We start from the raw sequence: 17,714 nt of genomic DNA, 5'->3' as shown, positions 1-17,714 counted from the left end.
GACAACATTACTCGCACACAGGAATGGTTGAGAGTTGTAAGTCACTAGGCTCTGGTTCTTCATGGACTGTTGCGCCACCCAATTAATTTATTTAACGAATTTTAGCCCAAGAAATGTCATTGGGCTGATTTCTGAAAAGTGTCAAATTTGATAAGAATTCAAATAAATTGTTCGCTTTTGCTGTCACTTATAAAATTAAAAAATCTTTTCCCAAAGAGCAGCAACAAGATTGCAATTTTTAAGTTTCAGTTTAATCAATTTTTTGTATCAAAAAAAACTTAATTTATTTTAATTTATCAAGTTATAAAAACAAATTAATTCAAAATATGAAATGAAATGATGATGTTTTAAAATTTATATTTTTTTTGACAGTAATATTGTACGAAAAATTTGTTGTTTTCCCGTTCGCTTATTTGTTTGTAGTTTTTTTCTTTTTGAGAGAGAATTTTACCCCGACTCTTTAAAATATCTCTTTTTACGAATTTTAATGCATAAAGTACGCGAACGGAGCTATTATAAAAAAAAAAAGGTGTAGTACTAGCTCACCCGGCAGACTTCGTACTGCCTCAATCGAAAAATAAAAGACCTAAACTTTTGTATAAATTAATTTTAAAACAAACAAAGCGTATTTCATAAAGAAGCATTTTTTTAATGAAGATTGAAGTTTTATTATTATTTTCGACACATCATGTTGCTTACTTAAAAAACAGAGTTTTCCTGAAATACTTCCTATTTATAAGGTTTAAAGTTTTATTAACAGACACACACTGTTATGATAGAGTTTGTTAATCAATTTAAAGCTTTTTCATAAACTATATTTTTAGTTTGTTTTGTGGTGCGTAAATAAACAAAGAAGACGGTTTTCTGACACGCGAACACACGACGCATAATTATCCATGCGCGAAACAGGGAAACTCCAAGTTTATTCCGCAAACTTCTAAAGACTGTCCTTGCGATTTATTTATTGCCATCGTAAAGGCCAGACGTACAGGAAATTATAAGCGTTTAAAATCGGATGGTAAATCTGTTGGAATCATCGGTATTCGCGGGATCAAGACATCCTCTCCTTTGTGAATTTCCTTTTATGATTGCTGCCTCAATGACGTTATTCATCAGCTTTTTCACAGCCAGTCTTGTTCCATTGTATAGTTGAGGTTGATTAATGTTTCAAAGTATGATGACAACTGATCCTACTTTTAACTACAAATTGTGAGGTGGTAATCCAGGCGATTATAGTGAATTTAAAAACTACGTCATCCTGGTTCGTCACGGTGTCGACTGATTTGAAGGAAACAAACTGTCCTGGAAGAAAATTCTGAATGGTCGCTTTGAGATCCTCGACATCTTTATTTTTCGCTGCCAATATTGCTCGTTCACCCAGCCATTTATGGTTATTGAACTTTTGCGCTATATCTGGGAAAACACGCTGAATAAGCTCCTCTTTTGAATCTGTGATGTGAAAGAAATCTGTGGGTGAAGTTGATGAATCCGGTCAATGTGTCCATTGCATTTTTTTTATTTCCAATATCTAACAACTGCTTCACAAACACATTTGCAGTTTCATCTTGTTGCAAACATACTCGCATGTTAGTTGTTAATTAAAGTACTGACACAAATTCAATGATTTTAGGCATGCATTTAGTTCATCAGCAAAAGTTGATAGGGGAATAACTGGAAGAGTCTTACGAAAATCACCTGACAAAAGAATCATGGCCACACCGAAAATATCTCCAGTGACCTCTTATGGGCCATTGTGCATTCATCCCAAACAATTAATTTGCATACCTGTAGGATGTTGGCCATTGCGCTATTTTTGGCGATGTTGAAAATTATGGTTTCGGTGGTTTGCATGTTTAATGGTAATTTCAAGGTGGCATGGTAATTTCTAGCAGAGCTCCCAGCTATTTCAGATGAAGCCAACGCTAGAGCAACATCATTACGCGATCTGATCCTCGACAAAAGCAATGAAATTAAGAACGTTTTTCCGGTTCCTCCGGGAGCATCAAGGATATAAATTCCACCGGATCTCACTGTTCACAACTTTTATCAAAGTGTAGTACGCAATTCTTTATTGTTGATTTGATTGTGGAACAATTGAAGGAACTGTTCGGCCAATGCTTCAATGTCGTACTGTTGTTCCCTTTGCAACTCGTGCTTAAATGCATCGTGCATATGATAATCGGGTGCTGTCATTCCCAAACACGACAATACTTTATCTGCTATCAATAAACACATATCTTCTATCATGATCAATGTCTCATTGTTAATTTCTTCAGTCAGTTGTAATGTAGGAATATCGTAACACAATTTCGTCAATCGTTATACTTTTTTCCGTGTTCTGATTATTTTTTTACATATATTTTTGGAGTTTACCTTTAAGCCATAAATCTCCGTGTTCTGAAGTGCGACAGAATGATTGACATATGAGTTGGTTGTCAAATCTAATGTCAAATATTATGGTTGTATTCAGAAACTTTATTTGTGACAAGTTTAAGATTTATCAAATTTAAAATCGTGTTCGCGATTTACTTTTATTTGTTTCCGGAACGCGACATTAGATCCTCCAAAGCGCACGCGAAGACTATTTTCATAGATATGATTGAATTTGAACTTTATGCAGCGGTAATAAATTGCAAATTGATTCTTTGACGTTTGTAACACACCTAAATTGCTTTGACAACAGTTAGTGATTATAATTTAATATGAACTTTATTGAATAGCAATAAAGTTCAAATTGACTCTGGAAAACGTATGTATGGGAAATAGAAAAGGGCTGTTTTTGAGGGTTTTCCGAAAATTGTTCGATTTGTTCTCGCCTTTTAAACCTTCCCTAGACCTCCACGAACATTTCAAGACTAAGATAAGATAAATCCTTTCAGCCGTTCTCGAGTTTTAGTGAGACTAATGAATGATATAAACCACTAAAACAGAGGGTCATTCCTGTTCGGAAGTAAATCTAAATGAAACAAAATGAAATTGCAGACTTTCCAACTAAGTATTAAAAAAGCAATATTATTAAAATTTATCTGTCAACTATGAAGACCATAATCATGTTGTAATGAACAAAAAGTACCTGCATTGAATCTTCACTTATGTGTAACAAGATTAATTAATTTTAACGCTTTTTTTATTTGCTAAACGGTCCATTATCTTTAGTAGCAAACAATTTACTAATATTATGACACTTTAAATGACAGCTGGCAGTTTGACAGGTGTCAAATACTACTTTTAGCGACTTAAACCACTGAATAAATTACCCTATGATTAATTTAAAAACAAAATTTAGTTTCTTTTTTAATAAAATTAATATTTTTTATTTCATTTCAGGGTCGAACCTTTGCAGCGATTATAAAAAGCTTTTTACAACTCTCTCAACCTTTGAACGAAGTTTATCTACCACTCTATGCTACTGACGAAGGAAGTAAGTTCTTTTTTATCAATGATTTATTTAATTCAGATTTACGCTAAGTTTTGTTTAATCTGCATTCCAGGAAACGCATATAATGAGACTCTCGAATGTGTTAAACAATCATTTCCACAGTATATACGGGAATTACAAGGTGTCTCAGATGGAGCTCAAGTTGAATTTCATAAGGTATAATTAAATTTTATTATATTTATTGTCTTTCCTACAATTTAAATTATTAATACGTATGTGAACCCAACCGTACAAACGTTACGGGCTTAGGTATTTCATGACGATATCCATTGACAAATACGGTAAGCGACATGCACATAATTGGCAAACTATCAATTTTACGAAATCGAATGAATAAAGTGAATAATAATAAATATTCTTGGAATGAAAATTTGTCTGAATATGTTTTACCCATTTATGCGCAAAATCAATTTCATACATTTGATTGATTGATCGGTATAAGAAAGGTATAGGTTAGGTACTCACATTAAGTTTGATCTTGATTATTGTTGCTTACGAGTGTTGGGACTTATAAACGTGGTTGGAAATTTTAATAACTATAAATATTTGGAATTTAAAGTGTAAATCAATTATATGTATATTAATATGAATTACGTGCAGTATGGCGAATGGGGAAAATTATTAATTGTTATTAATATTTGCGTTAAATTATGCAATTTTGTGATGTAACGCACCTACGGATGAAAATGGACTCCGATGGTATCAAGGTACATTTCATGGTAGATAATTGCCATTTCAAAACAAAAATACAATTCCTTTGTCAAGAATTTCAAGTAATGGGACTGTCACTTGTACTTGAATTCCAACTTTTCAGGTCCTAAGGTACTCCAATTCTCTAAAGTACTTTTTTGAAAATAAAATACAAACAAAACGTTTTGAATTTGGAATTTTTGGCAAGGCTTTTCTAATAAAAGATTTCATTTTTTTAGTACTATACGCGCTTTAATCGAAATTGCAAAAATTTACAAAAATGGTGAAAACTTTGAGACAGTTAACAAAAATCTTGACCTCTTGGTAGATGTGAGTGATGTGAGGAATCGAAACTGTGTGTGACAAAATTTCTGCTAAAACTGTAAGGTTGACGAAAACGCATGATTTTCGATTCTTCATCGATCTTTAGAAATGGGCATCATAAAAATGACTTTTAAAACTAACTTCATCCCCGCAACGTTGCGTCGCTTCTTAGCTGATTGAGTCCTTCACATGCAATAAGAAAACGATCCGGATTTTCATCAAAAATGATGATTGCAATTTACATTAGTAAGACAAATTATAGCAATTTAAGTTTGGAAAATCCAAGATTTATTAATGAAAAATCTTTGCGTCACTATATGTTGCATGTGGATGCGACCCACACTGATAACTTCCCATCCCGTCTGTCGATTTGTTTTGCTTAAAAGTTTGTCTACATGTACTCGTAACAATTTTTACTAAATTTGCGTACTATTTTTTGAAGATTTTATTTTTTTATGAAAAAACGGACTGTTGGATTTTGTTATAAAAATTACTGAATATCAAAAACAATATTTTCTGTGAAATGAAATAAGTTTGAAGCCAATATTTTTAATTTTCGAAAAGCTATTTGAGTCAAAAGTAATTTTTACCAAGTTTTAGTATTGGTTTTTTTAGAGTTTTATTTTTTGTAAGAAAACTGGCAATTCGATTTTTTTCAAAATTTTATCGAATGTTAACAATAATATTTCTTATAAGATAAAATTAGTTTTAAGCTAATATTTCATATTTTTGAAAAGATATTTGAGTCGAAAATCAATTTTTACCAACTTGTATACATTTTGTTTAGGTTTTTATTTTTTGTAAAAAAACTGTCAATTCGATTTTTTTTTAAAACTTGTTCTAATATTGAAAGCAATATTTCTTATACGATAAAATTTGTTTCAAGTCAATATTTAAAATTTTTTTTACCAACTTTTGTTAAATTTTTTTCGGTTCTTAATTTCTTGTAAAAAAAACGTCAACTCGATTTTTTTTCAAAATTTTACTGAATGTTGACAACAATATTTTTTGAAAGATAAAAGTAAATTAAAGCCAATATCTCAAAGTTTTGAAAAGATATGTGAATCGACATTCAATTTTTACCAACTTTGAGTAATGTTTTTTTTTAGATTTTTATTTTTTATAAAAAAAACTGTCAATTTGATTTTTCTTAAAATTTTATCAGATATCAAAAACATTATTTTTCATTGCACTAAATTATTTTGGTGATGAAATCATATTTTAGTCGTAAAATTTTGGAGGTGAAAATTTTTTTTTTCAGTTTTTTTTTGATTTATAAAAAACCGTTATATTGATTTTTTTTTTCAAAAAATATACTTCTTTGATATCACGTTATAATATATTATATAAAATTTAATTCAAGTCTCTAGGGTTTTTGGTTCGTAAGATATTTAGGGTTAACCAAAGTTTTCACCTTTTTTTCAAACTGCTATGGTAAAAAAACCACCCACGCAATTTTCTTGAGAGCCCTTTCTGCATCTTTCTGCCTTATTATCTGTATAACAAAATTTGTTTGAAATCGATAACTCTTCTGATTCTTGAGCTATGGACGACGAAAAATCTTTCTAAAAATCTTTTATTTCGACTCTAGGGGCCTTGAAATGTCGAGAAATGTCAAAATTTTCAATTTGACAAATCGGACGCATTACAATAACTTCCTATGGGAAGTTAATAAATAAATTAGGTGGAGCAACAGTCCGTTGAGAACCAGGGCCTGTCGACTTACAACTCTCAACCATTCATGTGCGCGAGTAATATTGTCAGAAATGAAGGGGGCCCAAAGTTTTTTCTTAAGCTGACCCGACCGGATAATTTGAGGAAGCACATAACAAGAATTCATCTTGGAGAATTTGCCAATTCCTCGCAAGAGGCAGTACCCATGAAAAAACTTTAGAAGGCACAGGCAGGATCGAACCCAAGACCTCTTGCATACCAGTCCAACGCACTGACCTTCACGCCCCGGGTACTGGTGATTGAATATTAATTATTCCAATGAAGTCCAACTGCTATGGCGAGCTATGATTAATGTTTTTATGGCTGAAAAAAGGATTTGGCGATCTCTGGCGATTGTAGCCGTTCGACGTTGTATCTTCTCCCAGCACCTCCTTGTTTTGCCTTGGGTCTGGAAATCCGAAGTGCTACCCTGGCTACAACGAGGTAGTGGTCCGAGTCGATGTTAGCTCCTCGGAAAGTTCGTACATCCATAATGCTGAAATCGTGGGTGGCGTCGATTGCAATATGGTCAATCTGGTTGACGGTAGATTGATCTGGAGAAGTCCAAGTTCCTTTGTCAATGTTGAGGTGTGGAAAACGCGTACTGGCTACCATGACGTTTCGCCCCGCAGCAAAATCTATGAGCCTGAATCTATTGTCGGAAGTGTTGTCGTGCAGGCTGTTCTTCACAATTATTCCACCAAAGATGTCTTCCCTTCCTAGCTTGGCATTAAAATCGCCCAGGACTATTTTAATATCGCAGCTAGGGCACTGCTCATATGTTTTGTCTAAGAGCTCGAAGAACATATCTTTGGTGTTGTCGTCTTTCTCTTCTGTGGGGGCGTGCGCGCATATCAGGCTAATGTTTGCCGAATTTAGCCTTGATGCGTATGGCCATTAGGCGCTCATTGATGCACCTATAGCTCAAGACTTCTTGCCTAAGTCTGGCTCCAATGACGAATCCGCATCCAAATAAGCGCTGTTGGTTTTCGTGGTAGCAGTCACCATTGTAAATATCGCAGTTTTTCATCCTCTTTTTGCCCGGCCCATCCCATCGTATTTCCTGAATGGCGATGATATCTGCTTTATATCGTTCTAGGGCCTCCGCTAATTCTTCGGCCGCACGTGGTCTGTTAAGGGACCTAACATTCCACGTGCATATCCGAAGTTCGTTGTCCTTTATTCGTTTGCGTTGGTTGTCAACAGTAAATCCGTCCGTATCCGAGGCTTGTTGGTGCTTCGCAACTATGAAAGCTTTTACGTGGCCAGGAAGTCACCCCAACGCACAACCCCCAACCTGGAGGGCCAGATCCTAAGTATAACTCCAAGGATGGGGAGCCGGATAAAACCGCACCTTACAGGCCTGGGCTCCGAATAAGTCGAAGAAGCCCTATAAGGTGTTCACTAAGTAGTTCAACCTTACTGGAACTGTAGACGCCACCGTTGATTCCATCTCGGGAATTCCTCCGCTGCCGTCTGGATAAGGAGAGGTGCCTTAGTGGAAACACCTCTCCCCACCTCTCTCGTTTGCTGCCCCCAACAACTTTCCACTGGGGTTGGAACCCAATCTCCAGTTGAGGTACTAGGCACCCGATGTTCACCACGTGGAGGTGAGAGTAGGAGTTGATAGACAGAGGTTGGTTTTAAGAAAAAACCTGTGGACGCTTATGTCCTCTTGAATGCACATGTCTACCATTTGAACATCATGAATGCACTAAAGGTTGCCCAAATCCATTTCTTTGCATTATTTTCTAAGAAAAATGGTCCAATGGTGCCATCGCAGCAAACTGTGTTCACCTGTTGATGCATTGTTTCCAAGCTCTAGATGCGATAATTTTGTATATTGACTATGCTGTGATAAAAATGTGACTTTTTCACCTAGAAGTGTTGTCCAATTTAAGCTGCTCTAATGCCTAAACAGAGAAACGATAACGAAGCTGATGGTAGCGGACCTTCAATAACTCAGTAAATCAGACTTTGTTAGCGAATAAATACAAAATTTTCTCAGGATAAGGGGTCAGATGCTTAGCTGTCGATATATGTAGATGGCGTAGTTAAAATTATAGAATTATATCTCAGGCTCTAGGCTACATCAGCTAAGTTCTAGTCTCATGAAATTTTTGCTTAAGCTTGAGGACAACATTTACAGTGGGTAAGCACTTTTTAGCTGCACACACTTATTTTCTAACGTTGTTACAGCTTGAAAGTTTGACTAACTTACCATCTTGATTTCGAGTGAGAAAATACTGTCAGTGCTAAAATAGCCTTTGATTTAAGAAGGAACCACTAGATAGCCCACCTTACAGAAGAATCAGAACTTTTCAGTATTCGTTATATCTCCCTAATGTAAAAAATATACACAATTAAATTAGTAATAAAAAAGCCAATCAAAATTGCACATGATTATATTAAACATTTCAAGTGTTCAAAACAACTGTAATTCAAAACTTGACCTCAAATAGAGGAAATTTTATATAAAAAAGCAATATAATCAAGCCGTTTATGTTTAAAGTACATCAGAAACAACTTAACCCAAGGACACCTATTCAATTACATATATATAAAGTTGTTTTACCAATTTATTTTAAGCACTTTGAACAATGATGGATCTCCTTGATGATGGTTTCACCTTTTAACTAGTCTTTAACGTTATACTTTGTTTTAACTTCTAAAATGGAAATTCCAGACTAATGAACCATTAAAAATCCATTTATCGCATCGATTGCAGCAAACATAACCTTGCAACACAAAAAGTGCAGCGATACCATTTTGACCATCACGCGCTACACCATAAATCGTAAATCGCACTAAAGAAATGACAAACAAAAACGCGGTAACAGATGTGTGCAAATCCAATAAGAAAAGAAAAACATGTAAAATGCCAAAGAAGCCACACATAATAAACCCAAAGAACACATTACCTTCCAACCCCATTTGAAACTTATTTAATCAAAATCCCACCAAGGACACCACATCGAAACATCAGGCAACATGCAGTGCAACAATGTTTATAAAATATTTTAAATTTATATCAGCGAGCGCGTTTGAAAAATTTAATTGAAAAAACTTAATGGCCAGAACCAAATTAATCCCCAGCCTTGTTATCATGGTTTATGGTAGTTTGATTTTAAGACGTAAAACGGGTGTTGAACAAGTTCACAGAAGTACCCTTAACTTGAAATGCAGTAATGCCAAAACCGAACTTGAACTTCTTCGTTTAAGTGCAACATGTTCTTGGAGCAAGTCAAGTCAAACGATTCCAAGTAGTATCTCATAGCAGAGCTCGTAGAGGCACACAAAATGTATGTAGAAGTTTTAAGGGGTTTTAATTGGCACTGAATAACTCAACGGTAACGCGTTGCAGGTTGTTAAACATATATTACACGCTTGATCGACTGTTGTCGTGAATTGTAATTATTTTCAGAAAAAATCCAATTAACCAATTACTGAATTATTACTATTGAGCGATGATGACGGTGTTAAGTTATTAATTGAGTGTTAAACCTGCTATTAACGCCAGTGCATTTTTATTTTGTTCATGAGGCATGAATTTATTTCCATAATGACTTTGTTTTCTTAAGACACAATGTTGCAGTTAAGGAAGCAAGAAAATAAAATTGATCTCTTTCAATAGACAGAAGCTTGGCAGAAACTGTTGTAGAAGTCATAATGCATTGAAATAAGCTTTAACTACTGAAATTGATTCAGAAAAAAGTTCCTCAATACCACGGGAAATTTTCTACAATAGAAGATTAGATTAAGACACGTGGAAGGAGTATCTACTTATTTTTTTCTAATTGGATTTGCACACATCTGTTATTTGATAATGACTAATACTTTAGCAAAGATATTAAAAAGGTTGATGATTTGCGCTTGGGGTTGTCTAGCCATAACTTGGTACAAGTGTATTACACATAAAGCATCTTGCAAATGAGCTACGAAATACAAACTGCGAAGTGTGGATATGGATGGATACAGTTCGTAGCAACCACACGGAAATTCGTTTCTACTAAATTGTTTTTAGTCCGGTCAATTTAGACATTTGACCCACGACAAATTCAGGGGAAGCTGAAAATTCTTAAAATTATTTAAATTATAATTATAAACATTGTCTTAAAAGTCCCAACCGATCCCATGTAAGGAAAAAATTTTAGCGGGGTAATAAGGTCCAAAAAATGAGTTTTTCGCGATTTTCTTGAAAACGGTAAGTTTTATCGCAAAATTACCCCAGACATAATTTGTAGATCAGGGAATTTCCTATAAAAAAGGTATCAATAATTTTTTCCCTAAAAGCCACCGCTTCTGAGATATAACGATGCAAAAAATTGCAAGCGTCATAAACGCACACGTTTCCACGCCACCTCTGAGGTAGTGTACTTAGCGCGTTTTTTTTAACGTGGTTTCCCCAATAGGCCTATTCCACGGGTCTGTTGTGATTAGATTTAGAAATTAATAGAATCGTCAATCACTTCTTCTTCTTCCTCTTCTTCTTCTTCTTCTTCTTCTTCTTCTTCTTCTTCTTCTTCTTCATCCCGACTATAGGTGAATTGTGTTAAAAGTGAAGCATCACATGTTTCTTCGTCAGTATTAAATGAATCCTCTGTTGTTGGTGATTCTACATTAGAACAAGACTGGCCTTGACAATTCGTACAAGCCAGAGAACAAAACAGCCCAACTTTTTTGCAACCACATTTAGCATTACATCCTTTTTTACAGTTACAAAAGATAGTGTTGAGCAATTTTTCCGGCGCAGGTTGAAGCAAAGTCTGAATTGGTTCTAATATATTATCGACCAACTTCCAACCCCAATCTGTTGGGTTTAGTTGATAACCAAGCCACACTTGAACTTGGTAGTATACCCGAAGAAGATGTTGATGAGCAGAGACTGAGGTTGGAGGAAGACAAGCTAATTGTACTTGTTTCTTATTTCGAGTATTTTTGACAAAAGATGCATATCGAAACTTGTCTAAGCAAGTAGTTTTTTTAGGAGCTCCGTACATACGAAGAAGAAAGTGAATTCCGTTGGTAATAACATCTTCTGGAGTTGAATTACATTTTTTAAAAACTTCAGCAGTTGCAAGTAAGTCTTGCTTTTCAAACATTTTGAATACAGTTGTTTTACCCCTCCTGTAAAATGCAGATGTCGTATCACAGCCAGTTATGACGTGTAAGAATAGTATGTGATTTCGACACTTTGCAAAAGTCGACAAACTTTTTGATGAATAAAACTCTGATTGATTTTGAGATTTTCCTGGTTTTAAGAAGAAAATAGTTTTTTTCAGCTGGACTTCGAGCAGTGAGTAACACGAGTAAATCTACATCTTCACCCACAACAATCGTTATATTTGTCATGTTAACTTGTTCTATTGCTGTTTCGATAATCAGTACATCGGCGTCGTTATGAGCTTGTTTAACCAGTATATTCTCAGCAGTAAACTTTTCTTTTAACATTGAAATAAATCGAGACTTGTTGTGAGTATTTGCCAAAAATTTCTGTTGACTAGTAGGAACTGTCATAAATTCATCAAATAAAATGTCGGAAGATGAAGATGTTGCCAAAGTTCGACGACGCTGTTCTGCTGCTTTAATATTTGTCGTGCAATCATTATAGCCATCAAATACGACAGTAGCTCTGGGACCAAAATGTCGACGTACATACTGAACGTACTTATCAAAAATAACACTGAATATTTCTTCAGTATCCCAAACAACACGGTGCAGTAAATATCCACCATCAATAATGTACGTCGCATTATCGTTGTTAATATCAATGTTTACTTTTTCGAAACAACCGTAAATGGCAGACTTCTGTGTTTTACGCATCCCGATATCATCAAACAACGATAAAGGGTACGGAGCTAATTCATATTCGAAATATTTTTCAATTTCATCCTGAAACGCTGCAGTAATACTCATGCTCTGGAACAATAATACAGGGTCAACAGGTATTTTTTCTTCATGAACTTTAATCATGCTACTCTAAGCTAAGAGAGGAACAACTTTATCGGCACGTTTTAATTTAATATCATGAAATGTCAGTCCTATTATTTCATTATACCTGATATTCTCAGAATAATACTCATGAGTATTTTATATTTTAAATGTAACTTAAAATCACCGACAGAAACATATTCTTACTTACATTACAGCTACAGAAAGTATATGGGTGAGGTACTTAGGCATATTATGACGCTCGCAATTTTTTGCATCGTTATATCTCAGAAGCGGTGGCTTTTAGGGAAAAAATTATTGATACCTTTTTTATAGGAAATTCCCTGATCTACAAATTATGTCTGGAGTAATTTTGCGATAAAACTTACCGTTTTCAAGAAAATCGCGAAAAACTCATTTTTTGGACCTTATTACCCCGCTAAAATTTTTTCCTTACATGGGATCGGTTGGGACTTTTAAGACAATGTTTATAATTATAATTTAAACAATTTTAAGAATTTTCAGCTTCCCCTGAATTTGTCGTGGGTTTACTGATTTTTTGGTCTAATTTGACCGGACTATTTTACAAAATTGTCTGGTTTTAGAGAACAAAATGCAAATTTTACTATCCTAACAATAATCTTATCAAAACGAGATAAATTGACGCGTTTTCATGCATACACAGCATAACTTACTTAGTTTTTAGGGAAAATTTAATAAAAGTATAAAATGAGTTTATGAGTTCGATTTCCGGTTTAGCTTGTAGGCAAACCAATATATGTAGCTACCGAAGATTTATATCCTTACTAAAGTGTTTTTAGAATTATCCTTTTCTCCAAATTTTCCTCGACCATGATCTTTCACACAAAAACAAAACAAAAGTGGTATAATTTGAAGGTTATGTTGCGCACGAAAAATGTATTCGTTGAGTGTGGAACGCTAATAGATTTTGACAGTTCGTAGCCACACTGCAATTCGTTACCACCAAATTGTTTTTACAAAATGTTCCTGTTTTAAAAAACAAAATGCAAATTTTATTATCCTAACAAAAGCGTTAATTGGTTTCTTATAATTAACTTCCCATAGGAAGTTATTGTAATGGGTCCGATTTGTCAAATTGAAAATTTTGACATTTCTCGACGTTTCAAGGTCCCTAGAGTCGAAATAAAAGGTGTTTAGAAAGATGTCTGTGCGTGCGTGTCTACGTACGCTCGTTCGTCCGTACTTCCGTATGTCCGTATGTTATACAGATAATAAGGCAGAAAGATGCAGAAAGGGCTCTCAAGAAAATAGCGCGGGTGTTTTTCTTACCATAGCAGTTTGAAAAAAAAAGATGAAAATTTTGGTTAACCCTAAATATCTTACGAACCAAAAACGCTAGGGACTTGAATTAAATTTTATATAATATATATTATCGTGATGTCAAAAAAAGTATATTTTTTGAAAAAAATCCATTTAACGGTTTTTTTATAAATCAAAAAAACTGGAAAAAAAATTGTCACCTCCAAAATTTTACGACTAAAATATGATTTCATCTCCAAAATAATTTTGTGCAACGAAAAATTATGTTTTTGACATCTGATAAAATTTTGAGAAAAATCGAATTGACAGTTTTTTCTTATAAAAAATAAAAATTTAAAAAAACATTACTCAAAGTTGGTAAAAATTGAATATCGATTCAAATATCTTTTCAAAAACTTTAAATTTAGGCTTCAAACTTATTTTATCTTATAAGAAATATTTTTTCAACATTTTGAAAAATGTTGAGAAAAATCGAATTGACAGTTTTTTTTACAAAAAATAAAAATCTAAAAAAAAAATTTATAAAAGTTGGTAAAAATTGATTTTCGACTCGAATATCTTTTCAAAACTTTGAGATAATAGCTTCTAACTAATTTTTGCTTATAAAAAATATTGTTTTCAACATTAGGACAAATTTTGAGAAAAATCGAATTAACAGTTTTTTTACAAAAAATAAAACTCTAAAAGAAAAACAATACTAAAACTTGGTAAAAATTTACTTTCGACTCAAATAGCTTTTCAAATATTACAAATATTGGGTTGAAACTTATTTTATTTCACAGAAAATATTGATTTCGATATTCAGTAATTTTTATATAAAAATCCAACAGTCCGTTTTTTTCATAAAAAATAAAATCTACAAAAAATAGTACGCAAATTTGGTAAAAATTGATACGTATACATATAGACAAACTTTTAAGCAAGACAAATCGACGGACGGGATGGGAAGTTATCAGTGTGGGTCGCATTTCAGCATCTTTTTTTAATTTCATATTAGAAGAACCAGGATGGAAAAAAATTAACTGAATACAAGAAAGAGCCAGAACATGGATGTTTGAATTGTAAAGCGATCGCCTATTGGTTGTGTAGTTAGGAAGGTGTCTAAAACGGATAAAGAATAGTTCATTGGCGTTTTCAGCTTTATGCAGATAGATGGATAAAGACATGTTTATTATTATAATGAAGGAATGTTATTGATTGGTAGAAGGTACCTACTACAATCCAATCACATTCCTTCTCTCCTACAAGTTTCAGCGCAAACATGGAGTTTATTTTTTTCGTTAAATTTTAAAAGAAACAAGCATACAAACAAGTACAAGAAATTGCTTTTCATGTGTTGTTTGCAGTCAGGATCTTGTGCGTTTTGGATTTTAGTTACGTAGTGACACGTAAGCAGTAGTTGTGGAGGTTGTACATAATACCCTTTTATAAATCAAAATACTCTTGATTTATAAATAATAATGTACGCTCTACATTTAAATTTCTTAAAAAATGTTGACCAGTTTTTGAGATATAGAATTTTGAACAAAAAATTAAATTTTTTTTTTAAATCCAAACAATAAAAATTGCACTTTTGATAATCAAATATTGTTAAGGCAATATAAGAGCTTGTTCAGAAAAAAAATTATTGAAATCAGTTCATAAGTTGCTAAGAAAATTAAAAAAAAAAAAAATAATAACGGTTCTATAAGCGGTACGTATTCTGAGCAATACAAAAATTTGTTTTTCTTATTAAAAGAAGCCAAGTTAAAAAATAAAATTTTGCAAAAAATTAAAAAAAATATATCGGTTTGTTTTCGAGAAAATTCGAATTTTCGTTTTTCGACCAACAAAATTGTATGGGGGCCACTGCTAGATTTGGTCCTTAACAAAAAATGAAAAAAAAACGCCTAACGCGAATCTGCTCAAAACCTTAACTTCCATGTTTGAACCCAATCGACCCAATGGTTTAGGCTGTAGGAGCGAGGACAGACAGACTAAACGGACCGGACATAATCTCGGGACCCTCTTTTTTCGACTTCTCTACCATCGTTATATCATGTTTGATTAAAATCTCGAGTTCAAAGTTTTGCACGAATGCAAAACTTGCCATATAGTTACTATATGTCGCAAGTAAAAACCCCAAGCTAATGTTAATTTTATGAGCCCCAGATTCCGAAATTGTGTGTTCTCAGCCGTTATTGCGATGTCAATTGGACGCCTCGGAGCTGTAATAGGCTTCTTTGAACAGTTTTTTTTGGAAACCGTAAAAGACTTATGTTTGTTTTGCCAAAAATCTGGAAATGACTGAAATAATTAGAGTTAATTTCATCAAACCAATGTGTGAATTAAAGCACGTAGATATTTAGAAGGTCTTGGAAATTGAAGTTATAGAATGCCCTACCGAAGTCGGCCGAGAAAGCCACTCAAATGACGTTGCGCTTCTCGAACTCACAAAGTCAAAACATATGCAGAACAAATAACTTTCTTTATTAAGTAACATTTTTAACTTTTATTAAGCCCACATTTTCCTCTTCTTATATTTTAGAATGTTAACGTTTGTTTTCCTAATTTGTATTGAAGAGTAACCCAAATTATTATTTTAGCTCTTCCTGCTTCATATGGACGACATAACTCCTCAATCAATAAAACATCTAAATGATATACCAGACATCAAGGATATTAAAGAACCAACTGGTTGTTCAACTATAATGCTCAATACCGAAGATTGCGTGAGTTCATTGTTTTCAGTTCATTTTTAGTCAAATTCATTTTTAATTGGTTTCACAGAAAGTTCTTGCTCATACCGAAGATGCCCTCACAGAAACACTGAATCACTATTACTTCGTCGTTGCACACATCATCAATGACACTCCTCAGGGTAAATACAATGTCCAAGAGGAACGTTTTATGTCTCTCTGCTATGCTGGACACTTGCCAGGCTATACAATGAACTACAACCATCATGGTTTGGTCTTTTCAATTAATACCCTATCAGCAGAGTTTTTACGCAGTGGAAAAACACGTAAGTAAAGTTAGGACTGTGGTTTATAAGTTAAAAGTATCTATGAAAATGTTGCAATAATGGTTGAATTTTTAGCTCGTCACTTCATTACCAGAGCTCTATTGTCAGCCGATAACTTTGATATGGCGCATACTATCTTGAAAGATTGTGGGGTTGGAGCTGGAGATGGATGCTCGATCAATATGACTTTCTTGAAGTTTGTCAATCAAAATCACTTTTCTGGTTTTTCTTTCTTAAACATTCTTCCATTTTAGCGTTGAACCACAACCTTTTTACAATATCGAGATGGCTCCAGCTGTCGGTGATAAAAACGAATCTCAATTGGATGTTAGAGAAGTCGGTCCTGGAGACCATAGCTATCATGCCAATAGCTATCTTCGTATAAAAACACCTGAGGCAAATCAAATAATGATTGATTCCAGCGTTTCACGAATGAACACCTTCAGTACCTACGATCCTCCAAAGACCAAGGAAGATATTGTTCATATGCTGGGGGATTGTTCTGGTGGCGAACATTGTGTATTTCGTGAAAATGGTGATTTATCTCAAATGGTTAAAACCATTGCCGTTGGAGTATTTGATTTAAAAGCTAAGACCTATGCCTTGTATTCGGATAATCCGAGGACTAGCTTGCCACATGTAACTATTCCATTGTTTTTGAAGGAATGAGCATGAAAGTGTTGATGAACACTTTGAAATTGGATAGAAATGATATGAAATTTGTCAATAAGGCTATAACTTTAATGTTTTCGTGTTACTTAATAATTATATGTGTTATCTTCGTTCATAGAAATAAAAAAAAGATTTTATTGCAATATGGTTTTGTTTTAATTTCAATGTTTATAGAGGCATACCTTCAAATTTTAATTGATCTGTTATGATGCAACAGCAGTTATTTTGTGTTTTACTTAATGGCGTAAGATAGAAGCTAAGTATTCAAATTTCAAGGACGATTAAAATAAAATACAATACTATTTTTCATGAATACTCGTTCTTTTAAATTTAAAGTGCAAAATTTAACGAAAAAAATATTCAAATTTTATTGGTTTTTCATGAAATATTGTTGCACTTTATTAATTGAATATACTTATCAACAAATCACGCATCTACTTAGATACCTTATTAAAAATAAAGTCAAAGTGTTTCTAAATGATATTTTTTCATTTAAATTATATATTTAATGTTAGTTTTTGCAGTTAAGCCAATAGTAAATTAATTTCTAACTTGATCTTCATGCAAATACTGTCGATAGTCGATAATTAGAGAAAAAATATGTCTGACGTTTTATCAACATAATAATAATGTTTAGGA

General features: G+C 33.5%; 1 protein-coding gene across 2 annotated transcripts in view; it reads left to right on the top strand.

Moving 5' to 3' along the window:
- The window catches only part of LOC129944447 (beta-alanyl-dopamine/carcinine hydrolase), a 64,762-nt gene extending 47,544 nt beyond the window's left edge, over window positions 1-17,218 (top strand). For both annotated transcript variants that reach the window (XM_056053876.1, XM_056053877.1), the window contains 6 exons: window positions 3,328-3,421; window positions 3,492-3,595; window positions 15,985-16,110; window positions 16,169-16,403; window positions 16,479-16,599; window positions 16,658-17,218. In XM_056053876.1, the coding sequence (XP_055909851.1) occupies window positions 3,328-3,421; window positions 3,492-3,595; window positions 15,985-16,110; window positions 16,169-16,403; window positions 16,479-16,599; window positions 16,658-17,072 (1,095 nt within the window). In that variant the 3' untranslated portion in view covers window positions 17,073-17,218. The remainder of the gene's footprint in view (window positions 1-3,327; window positions 3,422-3,491; window positions 3,596-15,984; window positions 16,111-16,168; window positions 16,404-16,478; window positions 16,600-16,657) is intronic.
- The last annotated feature ends 496 nt before the right edge of the window (window positions 17,219-17,714 follow it).

The sequence above is a fragment of the Eupeodes corollae genome, chromosome 2 (assembly GCF_945859685.1).
Source record: "Eupeodes corollae chromosome 2, idEupCoro1.1, whole genome shotgun sequence".
Taxonomy (NCBI): domain Eukaryota; kingdom Metazoa; phylum Arthropoda; class Insecta; order Diptera; family Syrphidae; genus Eupeodes; species Eupeodes corollae.
The sequence above is the reverse complement of the archived record's forward strand: the minus strand, read 5'-3'. Positions and strand labels throughout refer to the sequence as shown.